General features: G+C 39.4%; 1 protein-coding gene across 1 annotated transcript in view; it reads left to right on the forward strand.

Moving 5' to 3' along the window:
• The first annotated feature begins 2192 nt into the window (after nucleotides 1-2192).
• RNASET2 (ribonuclease T2) overlaps nucleotides 2193-18063 on the forward strand; it is a 45374-nt gene continuing 29503 nt past the window's right edge. The window contains exons 1-4 of the mRNA XM_027843549.1: nucleotides 2193-2303; nucleotides 4191-4290; nucleotides 6869-6929; nucleotides 13288-13343. Coding sequence (XP_027699350.1) covers nucleotides 4202-4290; nucleotides 6869-6929; nucleotides 13288-13343 — 206 coding nt within the window. The 5' untranslated portion in view covers nucleotides 2193-2303; nucleotides 4191-4201. The remainder of the gene's footprint in view (nucleotides 2304-4190; nucleotides 4291-6868; nucleotides 6930-13287; nucleotides 13344-18063) is intronic.

Consider the following 18063-nt stretch of genomic DNA (forward strand, 5'->3'; position numbering starts at 1 on the left):
GCCACCTAGCTACCCCTAAGGAACACAAGATCTAATGGAAGAGACAACATGCAAACAACTATGTACAAACAAGGATAAATTGGAGATAATCAGCAAAGGGAAGGCACAATAATTAAGGGACTTCTGGAAAGGCTTCCTGTAGAAGGTGGAGTTTTAGCTGAGACTTGAAAGAAGCCAGGGAAACCAGGAGGCAGGAATGAGGAGGGAAATCATTCCAGGCATGAGGGACAGTCAGTGAAATGCCTAGATCTGGAAGACAGAAATTTTTGTTGGATGAAGAGCAAGACCAGTGCAATGAGACTGCAGAGTTCATGAGGCTGGAGGGTGGGGTGGTATAAGATTACAAAGCTGGGGGGTTATGAAGGGCTTTGAATGCCAAGTAGAGGATTTTATATTTGATCCTGAAGGTGACAGGGAGTCACTGGAGTTGGATGGTGGTAACTTGGTAATACCTGTGCTTTAGGAAGATCACTTTGACAGCTCAGTAGAGGATGGACTAGAGTGGGGAGAGACTTGTCAGGGAGACTAATCAGCAGGCTATTGCAGTAGCCTAGGCATGAAGTGCCACCAGAATGGTGGCAGTGCCATAGAGGAGAAGAGGGAATGTTTGAGAGACAGTGTGAAGGTAAAACTGACAGACCTTGGCAGCATATGGGGTGTGAGAGAGAGTAAGGAGGTTGTGAGCCTGGGTGACTGGGAAGATGGTGATGCCTGAGATAGTAACATGAAAATTTGGAAGAGGGGAGGGCTTGGGAGGAATGATAATGAGCTTCATTTTGAACATGTCTACAGAACATCCTGGCAGCTAGGTGGTGAAGTGGATAGGGCACTGGGCCTGAAGTCAGGAAGACTCCTCTTCCTGAGTTCAAATCCACCTTCAGACACTTATTAGCTCTATGACCCTGGGCAAGTCACTTAACCCTGTTTGCCTCAGTTTCTTCATCTGTCAAATGGGCTGGAGAAGGAAATGGCAAACCACTCCAGCAGCTGTGCCAAGAAAACCCCAAATGGGGCCATGAAGAGTCGGACAGGACTGAAAAATGACTGAACTGAACAATGGACTGAACTGAACAATGGGCATCCAATTTTAGATGTTCAATGGACAGTTGGAGCTGTCAAGCTGGAGGTCAACAGAGAGGTTAGGGCTGGATAAGTAGATCTGAGCATCATCAGGACGAAGATGCTAATGAATCCATGGGAGTTGATGAGATCACCAAGTGAAATAGTATAGAAAGAAAAGGAAAGGGTCCAGTACAGAACCCTATGGGAACACCCAGGGTTAGCCAGCATGACTTGGATAAAGTTTCAGCAAAGGAGCCTGAAAATAGGTAAAAAGAGAATCAGTGGAAAGTTATGTAGTGAAAACCTTGAGGGAAGAGTCTTCAGAAGAAGAGGGTAATCGACAGTATCAAAAGCTGCAGAGAAATCAAGAATTAAGAAGTCTATGAGAACTGAAAATTAAGAGATCTTAGTAACTTTGGACAGAGTAGTTTCCGTTGAATGACGAGGTCCCAACTAACAAATTAGAGATTTTGCACGCATAAACTGCACTATAATGTAGGCTATCATAATTTTACTAAAACGTGGTTCAAGAGGGATAGGAGACTCAAGAATGAAATTCCATTAACAAAAGTACAAATGATATCAACAGGCAAGAAAAAGTGGAAGCATCTAAAACTGATACACACACACAGACATACACACACACACACACACACACACACACACACACACACACATTTCCCAGGTGAGGTGTCAGAAGGATCACCACTCAGCCTTTCCCACACCCACTCCCTAGAACCCACAAGAAAGATACAGGATTTGAAGCTCTGTGGATTAAGATCCGAATCAACAAGTCAAACCCTGAGGCACAACGAGCCATTATTAAGCAGCACCACGAGCCATTATTAAGCAGCACTACGTAATTAAGACAAGATTTTGCAACTTCTGGAAAACTTTGTGTCAGCTGCCGAAGGCGTTGTTCCTTAACCAAAGGTTGTATCTTAACCACCCAAAGGCAACCAGAGTTTTGGGGAAGTAGGTGGGGAAGAAAGAGGTGTATTCAGCAAACTAGAAGTAAAGCAAATGAAGGAGGATTTTTTTTTTTTGCCCCGGGGCAAAATAAAACAGAGGAAGAAGGAGGAGCCGAAACCCCAGTGGTCATGGCTCGTCAGAATCACGTGTCTGAAATGGCTCCAGGGGCGGGGCTGGAGTCCGGACAGTCTGGACTGTTGACGGAAATCTGGGCAGCTGGGGTCGGGCGCTGCTGCTGCAGGTTTCAGTGCGCGTTCCCCCTAAGCCAGGTATGCAGGGCGTGGGGTGGAGTCCGGAGCTCTGGCTTGTCCCTGGTACTGTGGATGCTTCGGAGCTGCTGGAGGTCTGCGGTCCAGGTGGACGCAAGACTCCAAGCCGGGCATATGAATCTTCCCATGGTGGCTGGCGTGGGATCCCATGTTCCAGCCCCCTGAAAACCTGGGAAAGAGACAGAGTCGAGCGCTGGTTCCTGCAGGACCTCACCTCCTCTTCTCCAAAAGGCTAAAGTCGGGGGAATGTAGGAAAATGTTCAAAACAGCTGCTCTGAGACCTGCTGTGCTTGTGAAGGGCATGGGTGGGGTGGAGTTGGGGGAAAATGAGTTTGAGCTGTAATCTTACTTTTTTAAAAAAAGTATCACTTGTATTTGCTTGTCAAGAAGATTAAAACAACGGTGATTTTGGGGGGGGACGGGATTTCTAAGTCATGTATAGTTTGGGAGTTCAGGGTTCTTAATGGCAAGTTCGGTGTTGCTTTCAAGGAGTGGAGTAAGGGGGAGGGAGCACGGACCAGTAATTTCCTCAAATTCCTGGGGTAACTCCAGGTTTGGAAACTCTCCACAGCAATGAAGATTGGCAAATCTATAAATCTGTAATTTATAGTGTTAGAGGCGCTGAGAGTTTAAGGGAACTGTCACACAATTTATGTTGGGGTGGGTAGGTAGGACTTCAATCCCGGTCTTGCTGGTTTTAAGGTATACACATTCCCAGGCTGCCTTTAGCACTCAGTCAAAAATAAAAGGTGTATTTCACTATTTCAGGAAAAAAAGCAGAAAGTGCCCACTCTGATAAGTTTAGTGGCCTTACCTAGAAAGAGCAATGGATCTTAGTCAGAAGAAATGAGATTAAATCCTTGACCTACTACTTGCTAGCTATGTAACCCTGGACAAGTTAATTTAATCTCTTTAGCCTTCAGTATTCTCATCACTAAAATGAAATGTGTGATTTCTGATATCCTTTCCAGAGGTATAGTCTGTGCTTCTAATGGAAAAGGCTAATTGTGATGCTTCTATGTAGAAGTTAACTATAACTTTTAACTGCATTTTTGGAATAATTGATTGGAAAAAGCTCTGCCTTTGGAGTAAGAGTTCATACCCCAGCTCTGAATGCCCAGATTCATATCCCAGCTCTGCTACTTCTGCCTTATGCAGTCTCTTCATTCATTCATTTATTTATTAGAAAACTGGGCCTCCCTATCTCCCTCTGGCTGGAAGTACAAGGGCTGCTCACTGGCAGATTCCACTGCTGATATGATTGGGAACCTTGATCTGTTCCATTTCTTACCTGGGCCACTTTATCCCTCCTCTGGCAATCTCTCCTTCCCCTCCCAGAGTCCTTTTGTATTAATGTCCAAGGGTGTGTGATGGGTTTAGCCCATTGCAACCTGGTACTCCCGATTTAAGGGATATGCCTGCCTCAGCCTCCCTGGCTTTTGGGAGTCCAGCCCTGTATCATCACACCCAACTTGTTCATCTTTTGGTACCTTACTTTCCTCATCCTTAAAATGAAGGGATTTCACTAGACCTCGGAAGTACCTTCCAGTTCTGTGTTTAAGGTTCTATGAAGTAAGCCTCAAAGAGAACTCTAGGTATGTCAGGAGGAAGTTGCTAAATGGTCATTTGAAATAGGACCCCATTAAGTTGCTTCTCCATATTTTTTAGATTGAAAAAGCAGTATTTTCATTTATCTTTTTCTATGCTGTTACCTAGATATACTCATCCCAGTTGTTATGCCAGCATGTTCTAAGAAGGGACTCGAAAATAATATCAATGCCTCATGTTTGTACTATACCTTGTATTTTTCTAAGCATTTCTCATAGGTTTTGAAACCCTTAACTTTTAACTTGACTAACCTTCTTACATGTCTTTTTCTTGTTTTAGGCTTCAGTACAATGCAGCTAAAAACAACTCACGTATTCATTCTGGGTTACCTTTGTTTAGCTTTTTATTGTTTGTGTACTGCTGACAAATTCTATAATCGGTAAGTTGTTTGTGGAAATAAAATTTCAAATCAGCTTTCCAAGATAATTTAATTGTGTAACTAGCATTGATGCATGGAAAGAGTGCAGATTTGGAGTCAGAGGGGCTGGTTTCAAATCCTGCTCTTCCATGTCCTACCATTGTGACCTTGGGCAAGTCACTTTTAACTTTCTGGGCCTCAATGCCATCATCTGAAAAATGGGGGGGGGAGTGGTGGTGGACTTGGTAATGGGTTGGAATAGATGACCTAAAAGGTCCTTTCCAGCTTTAAATCTATGATTCTATGCAGACACATTCCATAGTTAAGTGACAAAAAGGGTTAAGCACAAATTTAGAAGATATGCATTATTGGTGGGAGCCTTAGTCATTTCTAGATTCTTTTTTGCTGACTACACAAATAGCTGTTTCATCAGCTAGTTGGTTGGAAATTCTTAATCTTCTTGAAAATTGTTTTCTCCTCTTCACATTTTCTCCCCTCCCAAGCCCCATTTAAAAAAAAACACTAGGTGAATTCATTTATGTACTTGTTACAAAAAAGAATTCTAACTTTCAAAATCCAAATTTTATTTGAATAACTAAAGATTGGAACCTATGGGGTATGATTTTATTCTAAAATAATATTTGCAAAGAAATTGGAAGGCAGAATTTGCCTCATATTTAAAGTAGTTGTTTCATTATGTATGACTTGATATTTAACTTTAGAATTTGAGTTTTTCTGCAAGTAGGTTGTCACTTCCTAATAATTCCACATTGTAAAGATTCATATAATCTCCTTTTTCTTTCCAAGTTGTTAAAACATGTGGTTCCAGGTGGCTTCAGGGTGACTTTGCAAATTGTCTTGTCAATGGTTAGAGTTCAGGTACTTTAGAATTTACGGTGCTTTTTTTTTGTTTTGTTTTCTCTCTCCCCCTTAGCTAGACTTCCTCTTGAATGTCACCACTTAACTTCTTCATTATTGTCTTGACCTTGTACTACTTCTTTAGTCGGAGGCAGAGGGGGAAGGGGGGAGAGATGCTTCCTCTCAGAGCAATTTCCTTTCTTCTTTCCGATTAATATTTGAAGGCAATAACAGCTCATATACGTGTGTAGATATATATCATGTGTGTAGATATAACACACAGGTGTTCATATATACAGAGGGTATATATACATGTATATACACACATACACATGCAGAGGATAGCCCTAAATTCTCAGTGCAGTTTTAAGCTATTAAAGCTTTGTATATTTACAGCAGCTGGTATCACAGAAGACCTGAGCTCAAATCCAGTCCCAGAAACTTACCAGCTGGATGACCCTAGGCAAGACACTTAACCTCTGTCTACCTCATTTTCCTCTACTGTAAAATGGAGGTATAATAGCACCTACCTCTCAGGTTGTTGTGAGGATCAAATGAAATAATACTTTTAAAGTGCTTACCACAATGCTTGGCATATAGTAAGGGCTATATAAATGATTATTTCCTCCCCCCTCATTTAGTATATACAAAATGCTTTCCTTCTAACAACACTGTGAGATAAGTAGTACAGGCATTATTGTACTTGTTTTCATAATGATAATAATGACTAACATTTATACATCATTTACTATGTGCTGGGCTATGCTAAGCACTTTATAATTATTATCTCCTTTGATCCTCACAACTGCACTGGGAGGTAGGTACTATTATTATCCCCATTTTACAAATGAGGAAACTGAGGCAAACAGAGGTTTAGGTGATTTGCCTAGGGGCACACAGCTAGGCTGGATTTGAACTCAGGTCTTCCTGATTCCAGGCACAGCTCACAATCCACTGTACCACCCAGTTTCCCACCTTAGAGATATGAAGTAATATATCTAGGATTTCAAACTAATATGTGTGAGAAACAAATTTGAACTCAGCCTTCTTGACTGTATAAGACCAGGGCAGCAGCATTTCCCTTCTATTTATTTTAAACTTCTCAACTCAACTAGTTTATTTTTGTACATGGTTGGATATCACCATCAGTTCCAACCTATAATTAAATTTCTCATATAATACTTTAATTGTGAATCCTACACTTACTCATAGTCTAATTACTTAAACAGGCTATTTATGGAGAAACTTGAAATGAGGATGAAGCCCAACGTTTTAATGAAAACTGTGTAGAGGGCTCACATTTTGCAATTTACCCTGAACTATCTCAATTTGAGTTTTAATCCTAGTTCTGATGGGATACTCTATACTTTAGCTTAAAAAAAAAAAGCTAGAATATCATGATTTTTCCCTGGGATACTGACTGTTACTGTGTGTTCTGCTATAGTCTCCATATCTGTAAAACAGGGTTAGAGGTATCCTTCAGGGAAACCTTGAGCATGAATAAAATGTTTATTAAGCACTGAAAAGGATTCAAGCAAAAGGTGTTGTATAAATATAAGCTATTTTTTAATGTGTTTTTCATATTTCCTTCCCAGCTTGCCTTAGTCACTGATGACAAATAAGGTTTTTTGTTTTTTTTTTTTTTGGTTTGTTTTGGTTTTTGGATGAAAGCCATCATTTGGCCTCGTGGCAGCTTTTTAAAAAAAAATTATTGAGAAATAAATTCCTTATCTTCCCATAGTGGCAACCATGAGTGGACTAAGCTGTTTATGGTTCAGCACTGGCCTACAACTGTGTGTAAGGTGAGTTTTTTTTGACCAGGTGAGCACCACACCCTTCCCTCCCCAATCCCTTCAATCATGTAATAAAATGTTGAAATGTTTGTACAATTGGAATCATGGCTAATGTGGATACAATCGGCTAGTTGGTTTTTTGGTCTCTCCTTAATACTATGTTACTTCTTAGTCACATGGAACTATTGTCTTGATGTGGAATTTCCCCAGGAAAGCTTTATTCTCCCTTCACCTGTCATCCCCATTCATCATAGGAAAGGAACCAAGCTATATACCCATACGTCCTCCTTCCACATTCTTTGTGGTTCACTCTTAGTACTACTACCTTTTCCATGAAACACTCTCTCTGTGAATGAAAGGGAGAAGATGACCTCCCCCCATCCCCAATTCTTGTTCTTGTTCATCCATCTTTCATTCATTCAGTGAAGATTTATTAAGAACTGACTGTGTGTCAGGTATTGTGCTAGTTATTTCAGGTGATGTATAGATAGATTAGATATGAGTCTTGCCTTCATGGAGCTTTCAATCTAGTAGGGAAGTTAAGACGTACACCAAATTAATTCAAAATAGAACGTGGTAAATGCTACAAGAGAAGTACGACCAAAAAACTGTGAGAGTTCATAGGTGGCATGAAATCAGCTCAGAAATGAAGGAATTAGGAAAGATTTCCTGGAGGTGAAATTTGAACCAAGTCTTTGAAAGATGGTTTAAATTTCAGTAGTGGAAATAGGAAGAGGGTTATACATCCCATACCTAGGCAACAATGTGAGGAAAAATAGAAATAGAAAGCAACGGGTGCTTGGGAGAGGATAAATAGTTCAGTGTGGTGGAATCCTAGCACATATGTGAAGTCAGCAAGATTGAATAGATCCTTTGATTGCCAACTTGAGGGAACAGCATGATGTAGTGGAAAGAGTATTGGATGTGAAGTTAAAATATGTAGATTCAGATCTTTCCTCTAAGACTTACATAAGTACTATAAAACCTGGAACAAGTCATTTGGCCTCCTCTATCAAAAGAAGTCATTAGACTAGGTGATCTCCAAAGTCAATTCTAGTACTAAAATCCTAAATAGGAAGGCCCAAAATTTAAGTAATTAAGCAGTGAAGAACCATTTTGATTACAACTGATGTTTATATGGAGCTTGCAGATTTTCAAAAAAGGCTCTTTTGAGCCTCACACCCTTTGAGATGAGTACTGAAGACATTATCCCCATTTTACAGATGAGGGAACTGAAGATTAGAGAGTTTAAATGGCTTGCCCATGGTTATACAGCTAGTAAGTCTTCAAGACAGGATATGAACCCAGTTTTTCCTGACTATAGGTCAAACACTCTACCAGCTAACCCTTGCTGCCTTCACTGAAGATTTTTGAGTATTGCAGTGATGTGATAAAAATATGTGTTCTAGAAAGACTGACCTAGCCGTGCTGATGAGATTGGAGTGTAGGGAGAAATGGTTTAGGAAGTTGTTACAGTAGTCCACATGAGAGATAGTTTGAGCCTGAATGGTGGGGGCATTAGGGGGAAAAAAGGAGGGGGAATAGCCTAGATATATTCCAGAGATAGGATCAATAGGATTTTTTTTACAGTCCAAGCCAAGGAGTCTTTTATTGAATCAGGTTTTGTGTTGGGCATCGAGGATCCAAACAATTCCAGTGATAAAGTTGCTTAGATCATTGGTTTGTGCTTTTGGGGTCCCAACCCACTGTAAGTGCCAGAATAGCAGTAGGTAATACAAATTAAACAATTGTGATATTAACATTTGGCATTAGGCGGTAGGCAGGCAATAAGCATTTATTAAGTGTACCAGGGCTTCTTTCAGGTGTAAGCACTCTGTACAGCCTTCTCTGTTGTTATTGTTTGTCCTTCATTCTTGAAGAGTACGAATGACATCACAAGGGTGATGTCTTGACTTGCTTGTGAATTAGATTTAAGTGAGGCAGAGTTAAGCATAGTTGTTAGCCTCACTGTCTCCTGCAGAGTCATCAAAGTGCAGGGGCAAGACAAAAGTCAGGATAACTGGCGATGGCCCAGGGCACCATGGATAGCCTTGGCCTTTCTAAATTAAGACCTGAGTTCTTGGAAGGATAGAAGAATAATAGTCTTGAAAGCTGCAAATGAAGTATTACCTCTCTGAAAAACATTACACATTATAATGTTTGGATCTCTTCTTTGATTCCATCACTCTCTACCTTGTATTTTTTTTTTTTGGTCCAAACTTGTGATTTCATTGTACTTGGCCCATAATAGGCACTTAAATGTTTGTTGATGGATTGAAAGGAACACCTGAAATAGAAACACCCTCTGCCAGTGCAGATCAGTAACTGCTCTGTAGCTGTTTTAGAGAATTGTCTAATCACACAGTTGGCATGTATTAGAGGCAGGCCTTAACCTAGGTCTTCCCATCACCAAGGCCAGCTCTCTATCCACTGAGCTTTATTGCTTCTCGTTTTGTTTTATACTTATCTATATGCATGTTGGGGTAGCTAGGAGGCACAGTGGATGGAGTGCTGGGCCTGGAATCAGGAACACTCATCTTCATGAGTTCAAATATGGCCTCTGACTTAGTAGCTGTGAACCTGGACAAGTCATTTAACCCTGTTTGCCTCAGTTTCCTCATCTGTAAAATGAGCGGGAGAAGGAAATGGCAAACCATTCCAGGATCTTTGCCAAAAAAACAAAACAAACAAAACAAATAAACAAACAAACAAAAAAAAACCAAATGGGATTGTTAAGACTTAGACATGACTGAAATGACTGAACAACAATAAATATGCATGTCGAATTTCCCCGAATAGACTATAAGCTCAGTTACTTAAAAGACTGTCGTTTCTCATACTTGCATACCTGGTGCCTAGCACAGTGCCATCCGCATGGTAAAAGATTCATAAATGTTTGTGAGGTTTTTGGTTATTAGAAGTAAGGCCTTGGGAAATTTACTGTGTGCTTGGTTATGCTAAGTCTGGCTTTATGTTCAGTGTAAGGCCATATGTTCAGTGAGACATTTGTGTAATGGGATGTGGGAGTTTTGTGGGCTAAGTGTAAATATAATTAATTGAGGTGCTAGTGAGTAATAGCTTATTTGTCGTGCACTTGGGTTGTGCATTAAAGCTGTAAAAATATATGCATTTTATAAACCAGTTACAGGTAAAATCTTACTTCAGGAATACAATTTCAAGGGAAGCATTCTGCATAACAAAGCTAATCTGTGCCCTATCCATAGCTTATTGTTAACATTCTGTGCAGAACTGTTTATTGTCTACGGATACTGCATGAATTTGGGCAAATAATTTAACTTCTCTGGACCTTGGTTTCCCCTGGCTATAAAATAAAAGCATTGAACGAAACGATTTCCACATTCCCCTCCAGCTTCAAACCCTGTGATAATAAGTGCTTTCTGTGATTTTCAATCTCCAGGAAAAAGCCTTTAATTTGTGGTGTTTGTATTGTAGCTGGAAAGATGGGGCAGAGCTAAGCTACAGCTAAATTTCTGATTAGACTTTGGTCCTGCCATCCAGTAGCAATTACCCTCAATCTCCCTCATCCCAAATCTAATAAAGGCCACCAAAAGGAAATTACAAACCATTGCATTGGAAAAAGACAACATGGAGCTCAGGAGAAAAAGGGAGGGGTCATGAAGGCCCTCTTCTTTCCCTAATGAGATCATAGCTCTACCTTTCCCCTTGTTTCACTACAGGTAGTTGGACAGCTTCATCAACAAATATTTATTAAGGGCCTACTACCTTCTACTGTGTAAAGCTAAAAGCAAAAGAGTGCCTGCCCTCAAGGGGCTTACATTCTATGAGGGGAGTCAATATGTAGACATATAAGTAAATACAGGCTATATACTAAGTGAATACAAAATAAATAGAGGATAAGCACTAGCAATAGGGAATCAGGAAAGCCACAAGTAGGAGGCAGTGCTTGAGCTGAACTAGGGATTCTAAGACAGAGAGGTGAGGTGGGAATGCATTCCCAGTAATGAGGCTAGCTATCCTATGCAAAGGCCAGTTTGGTGGTACTCTACAATGTATGAAGGGGAGTAATGTGTCATATGTCTAGAAAGGCATACTAGAGCTGACTTGAGAAGAGATTTAAATATCAAATGTAGAAGTTCACATTTGATCCTGGAAATAATAGAGAGCCACTGAAGATTATGGCGGGGGGAGGGAGAGAAGAGAGGGTAAAATGATCAGATTTGTGCTTTAGGAATAAGAGAGTAAATGAGAAAAGCATTTATTAAGTCTTTAAATTGTGCATAAAAGTAGAAAAGCAAGACAGTGTTTGGTCTCAAGGAGCTCACATTCTAATAAAAGGAGAAAATACATATGGAAGGTTATTTGGTGACGATGTGGAGAATGGATTGGAAGAGACTAAATGCAGGGAGACTGATTAGGAGGTTCCTGTAGTAATCCAGATGACAGGTAATGAGGGCGTGCAGTAGGATGGTAGCGGTGTGAAATAGGGACGATATGAGGGATGTTGTGGAGACAGAACTGACTAGAGCTGGCCACTAAGTGGATGTGGGTCCAGAGAAGTGAAAGGGATATGGGGTGTTACAGGAAATGAGGAGTCAAAGATGTTCCCTAGGTGGGGAATTTGGGAGAGTGGGAGGATATGGCGTCCTTGACAGAAATAAGGATGTTAGGAAGGTATCTTGGTTTACAGTGAATTGGATCCAGAATTGCGTAGGAAAAGGAAATTGGAGCAGAGAAGAAAAATGACTATTCTGAGGCTATACAAACAGTTATTTAAATACGTACATACACATGTATACACACACACATATGTATATACATATATACATACATACATGCATACATACATACATATGTGTGTCTCGCTCTGTGTATGTGTGTGTAAAAAGCCCAGGCTTTATGACTTAAAAATGAAATAGCCGCTAAAAAAAAATAACCTTCATTCCATCGAGTTCCTCTCTTTTAAATACAGCTCAAGAATCATCTTCTACATGAAGTCTTTCCTGATCTCTCCAACTACTTTGTATATTTATTTATTTATTAACTTTATGCTGTTTATATTGTATATGTGCTTGTCTCCCCCATTAAAATTTAAGCTTCTTTCATGTAGGGATTGTTTCATTCTTTAAATACCTGTCTCTCCAGGGCGTAGTAGAGTGCCTGGCACATAATAGGCATTAATATAACAAATATCAATAGGTATTTTTAATTGATCAATTATTTGGAGATATATATGTATATATATATATGTATATATTTATTATGTATCTATATCTATAGCCATATCTTTCTCTGGGTCATCCTTATAGCTATATACTGTTGTCTACTCCACAAGCTGTCTTCATCCACTGCATTTTCTTTGTGTGGATGGTTGAACAGAACTCTTTTGAGTTCTAGATCTCATTTCGGAAGTTCTGTAGTATTCTGGGGCGCAATGCAGTCAGTGGTGTCATTCTCAGATAGGAGCACCTAAAAGACCTCACCATCTAGAGGGGAATCCTCTTCAACATAACTCTACGCTGGACATCCTGTACGCCAGGAGTATACATCTGCTTTCCTGTTTTATGCCCTACTTGATTTTAATAATCAGAGGGTGACTGAACAAAGTTACCTTTCAAGGAATCTCCTATGCTTTTAACGTGGGCATGCTAAATTTCATTCAGAGACTTTTCAATTGAAATGGCATTGAGCAAATTCTATGATCTAATAAAGTTTCGTGAAGACATAACAGCCACAGAGTTGTTGTCTCTAGTTGTAGAGACAGGTGGCAGTAATTATTTTTTACCTTTATTATTAATACCAATACTATACCATTCTCTATTTGTCTGACATGGCTCTTGTTATAGCTATATCATTTGGATCTGCCTGATAACTAAACTGATTTAGATTCAATATTTTTTTCCTTATGCATTTATTTTTCATAGTATGGCAATGTAATTACCTGTAAGAAGTATAAGCAGTTCCCCTACTGTCTTGAGTTCACTATTAAACTGACAGACAGTGTAAACACACTATTTTCTAAATTGTTACAATTCTAATTTGTAGTCATTTTTTGGGCTCAGTATGTTGAAATGTTATTTCCTTACACATAGGAATGCTGCTATATCAAATTAATTGTAACACAACAATGGAGATTAAATATTTAAAATATCCATGTGCACGTATAAATATGATACATTTGTACACATTATTTATAAGCATGTCATAATCATAAGTTATTCTATATTACATATATGCATATATAATTTATTCTATATATAATTTATTATGTTACATATGTATATGTGTGTGTATATGTATATATTTATACATACAATGTTGCATAAGACTGCAGAATGTATTTAAATAAATAATGAAGTCATTTTTGTTTTTGTTTTTCCCCCTTTAGGAAATTGAAAATGACTGTAGAGATCCCCCTAATTACTGGACAATACATGGGCTGTGGTAAGAATTTTAATCAACGAACATTTAGATTTATAAATAAGCTTAGTATGACCACATTGAAACTACAGTCCCAATATTTATTTTTGTTACTTTTAGTTAGGGTGAATATATTCAGTTTATAAGTTGATTGACTTTAGTCCTTCTATACCATCACTGATTCTTTTGCTTTTGGTCTAGGTTAGATTTGATGAAGTAAATACAGATTTTTATTTTTTGTTGTTGTTGATTTTTTTTTTTTGCTTTTTGGTGAGGGAATCAGGGTTAAGTGATTTGCCCAGGGTCACACAGCTAGTAAATTTCAAGTGTCTGAGGCCGGATTTGAACTCAGGTCCTCCTGACTCCAAGCCTGGAAATAAGACATTTAAAATGTGAGTTTGGACAGCTAGTCCACCCCGTGACCCATGAGTAAATCAGTTATGCATCCCTGCTCTGAATCTCAGAACTGTAATGTATCCCAGGGGCGACCAGATACAACCCCTTACATGAAGCATGACACCCTTCTATAATATCTCTGACAATATCTCTGATAGCGTAAGGGCATACTTTCTAAGGCAGCCTGTTGCATTTTTGGATAGTTCTTATTGTTAGGAAGTTGTATATATTGAACAGAAGTCTGTCTCTGTGTAGATTAAATCCATTGCTTTTTTTTTTTCATTATCAAAAACATTCTACTGAATCCTCTGACCTCTGTGGTAGAGCAGAACAAGTTCCTTTACTTTTTTATAAAATGTCCCTTTGGGGGCCATCTCCAGTCATCCTGATCTGTATCTTGCCACTGTACCCAGATGGCTCTGGAGGAGAGAGTGAAGCTGGTGACTTTTGTTTTGTTTTGTTTTGTTTTTCCATTTTATTTTTTAATTAATTATTTTTTTGGTTTTCAACATTCATTTTTATAAGATTTTGAGTTCTAAATTTTCCCCTCTACCCCACGATGGTATGCAATCTGATATAGGCTACACATACTTTATTATATTATATTAAACATATTTACACATTAGTCGCGTTATAAAAGAAGGATCAGAACAAAAGGGAAAAACCACAACAACAAAAAAAAGAGCAAATAGGGTGCTTAGATCTGCATTCAGATTCCACAGTTCTTTCTCTGGATGTGGATAGCATTTTCTATCATGAGTTTTTTGAAATTGTCTTAGATCATCACATTGCTGATAAGAGCTAAGTCTAATCAAAGTTAGTCATTGTACAATATTGCTGTTACTGTGTACAATGTTCTCCTGGTTCTGCTCACTTCACTCAGCATCAGTTCATGTAAGTCTTTCCAGGTTTTTTCTGAAATCTACCTGCTCATCATTTCTTATGGAACAATGGTATTCCATTACATTCATATACTACAACTTGTTCAGCCATTCCCCAATTGATAGGCATCTCCCCCATTTCCAGTTCTTTGCCACCACAAAAGAACTGCTATAAATATTTTTGTACATATGGGTCTTTTCCCCTTTTTTTATGATCTCTTTCGGATATGGACCTAGTAGTGGTATTGCTGTATCAAAATTTATGCACAGTTTTATAGCCCTTTGGGCATAGTTCCAAATTGCTTTTGAAGCTGGTGACTTTGCACTGCTCTGCCTTACTTAAATCCACTTCACTTGGAAATCAAGATGTCACCTTCCCGATGTCATGGTACTCTTCAAGAATGAAGGACAAACAACAAGATGCCCCTTTTAAAAAATTGAAAACAAAGATTATAGACCCTCAAAATTATCTTTTCTCTAGGTTAAAAATCTCTATTTATTTCAAATGATCATTGTATGGCAAAGATTTTGGTTCCTAATCTCCTCTGGACACATTCTTGCTTGTAATATTTTTCTTAATATGGCATTCAGAACTGATAATACTCCAGCTGTGGTCTGACCAGTGAAATACACAATTGAATTCTCATTTTCTTCTATCTTGACACTGTACTTGATTAACGTAGCCTAAAATTTCTATGGGCAGCTAGGTGCTGGGCCTAAAGTCAGGAAGACTCACATTTGTGAGTTCAAATCTGGCCTCAGACACTAGCTGTGTGACCTTGGGCAAGTCACTTAACCCTGTTTCCTTCAGTTTCTTCATCTATAAAATAAGCTGGAGAAAGAAATGGCAAATGAGTTCACATCTGACCTCGAACACTTACTGGCTATGTGACCCTGGGCAAGCTAATTTTTCATACTGATTGGTATTTTCTTTGATTTATTTATTTCCCCAGCTTAAATTCCTGAACTGAGACTTTCTATTATGAATAGGCTTCCTGCATTGTCTTGCCCTGGGTCCTCTGGCTTCCTGTGTTTAACTCCACCTCTGAGGGTTAGCCAGCCCTCCTACCCCATGGATCTTCAAAGTTCAAAGCATTGTGTATTTAGGGCCTTTGCTGCCATTTCAGTACATAGTGTTAGGGACCCTGGAGTTCCTAGACACATGGGCTATCTTAGCTAGGGTGCTGTTCTGGTCTCTGCTGTTCCCCAGGGCTTCCAAAGTACCCATCTTGGGGCTCTCTGACCTCCTTCAGTCTTTCTCAAGGGGGTCCTCCACTCTTGCTACCTCTTGACACACACTCTTGTGGGTTTCATGTAGGCCTGTTGCTCGTCACATTGGGAAGCTAATGTCTTTGCTAGCAGTTCCTTTTCCTACTGCCTTTCCACCCATCCCCCCTGGTCTTCTGGTTGGCTCTTTGTATGGTTCTGGGGTAGAAGAGATTGCTTGCTATAGTTTCTCATTGGATTTCTTGATCATTATCCAATCTAGTACAAATTTCAAGTTTTTGCTGGAGTAGGTATGGGGAAACTACATGATCTGTGTCCATTCAGATGGCCATCTTTGGGAAGTATCCCAGCTCTTATTGGTTCTACAGCTATCCGTTTTCTATCCAACAGCCATTCTATCTCAGACCCTCATTCCCTCTTTCAGCTACAGGCAGCTAAATGGAGCAATCCATAGAGTCCTGGGCCTGGAGTCAAGAAGACCTGAAACTCTAGCCTGAGAAACTAGCTTTGTGACTCTGGACAAGTCTCTTAATCTCTGTTTGCCTCAGTTTCCTCAACTGTAATATGAGGATAATAACATTATCTACTTCACAAGGTTGTTTTGAGGATCATATGACATATTTAATATTTGTAAAGTGCTTAGCACAGTTCCTGACACATAGTAGGTCCTACATAAATGTTTATTCCCTTCCCCCTTCCCTCTCTTTCCTGAACTATGACAGTAGCTTTCTGATTGGTGTCCAAATTCTGATTTCCCTTCCAGTCCATCCTCTACGTGGTTCCCAAAGTGATTTTCCTAAAGCATAGTTCTGACCAAGACTCCCTCTTGCATCCAGGACAAATTACAAGTTCACGTACTAAACTCTTAAAACCCTCACCAATCTGGCCCCAGCCTATGTTTGTGGGCTCATTGCGCGTTATTCTCCTTCAGGCACCCTGCATTTCAATCAAGTTGTCCAGCTTGTTGTTACCTCTACATTACATTGCATCACCTGTGGTCACGCCTTTGCCTGGCAGAGATCCTTGTAAATAGGGATAGGGACTATGCCTGTGATGACCTTGGTGAGGAAACCTCTCTTCACCAATGCAAGTAAGCACCTTCTCTGCATTGGAGGTGCTTGATAAACACTTGTGAAAGAACTGACAAATCATGAATGAACAGATAGCCCATCTTCTGTCGCTGATGTTCTTCTTGGATCCTCAGAGATGGTAGTTGTACATTTGAAGCTGGAAGGGACCTTAAAGGCCAACTAATCAAACCCATTCATTTTACCATTGAGGAAACTTGAGTCTCAGAGAGGCTAATTTTTGCCCAGAGTCATACAGGTTAAATGACAGAGACAGTTTTTAAAGATGTGGCTTCTGGCTCCAGATCCCAGTGCTGTCATATTAATTGTGCCACAATGAGTTAGCAGTCATATCTGCAAGTTCTTTTAGGGAATAGAATTCATTCATGCCAGTAGGCTTGAACCCATTTGAAAGAGCTATTACTCACCTACCTTAGACTAAAATTCTGCCTAAACCATGTTTTTGTTCTGCTTGTTTTAGTCTGAAGATTAGTTTCCTTTTCAGAGAATATGGTAGAAAAATAGCTTGAGTAGTTATGCTTTCCTTCCATAATTAATTATTATATCACAAGATCCCAACTTAATGGGTCTATCCCTTCCGTGTGCTTCTTACTCTAAACAGTGCTAAAGAAGAGGCTCACATTTTCTTAGGATATTAGGTTTAGAGTTGAAAGGAACCTTGGAGTTATTCAGCCATTCCCCAATTGTTGAACATTTGGGAATTTTTCAGTGATAAATAATGCTGCTATCTTTAAACATGAAAAATATATGTTTTTCTTCCTTTTAATATCCTTCGAGGATATTATATTTTTGTAAGATTTAATCCCTTCTAAGCTTTAACCTTTCTGACATCATTTTAAAAGTTATATACCATTCTTTTTCTTTCTTAGACATTGGTGCTCCCATTTTTTATGTGTGTGTGCACGTGAGTGTGTATTTTAATCTGAGTTTGTTGGATTCTCTTTATTTTTTTAAATTTTAATATTTTATTTTTTCCCAATTACATGTAAAAAAATTTTGACCTTTTCTGGGGGAAAAGGGGAAGGTGGGGGAGGCAATTGGGGTTGGGTGATTTGTCCAGGGTCACACAGCTAGTAAGTGTCTAAAGCTTCATTTGAACTCAGGTTCTCCTGAGTCCAGGGCCTGAGTTCCAAATTTTCTCCCATCCTCCCT

The sequence above is a fragment of the Vombatus ursinus genome, unplaced genomic scaffold, assembly GCF_900497805.2.
Source record: "Vombatus ursinus unplaced genomic scaffold, bare-nosed wombat genome assembly UNPS02014923.1, whole genome shotgun sequence".
Taxonomy (NCBI): Eukaryota; Metazoa; Chordata; class Mammalia; order Diprotodontia; family Vombatidae; genus Vombatus; species Vombatus ursinus.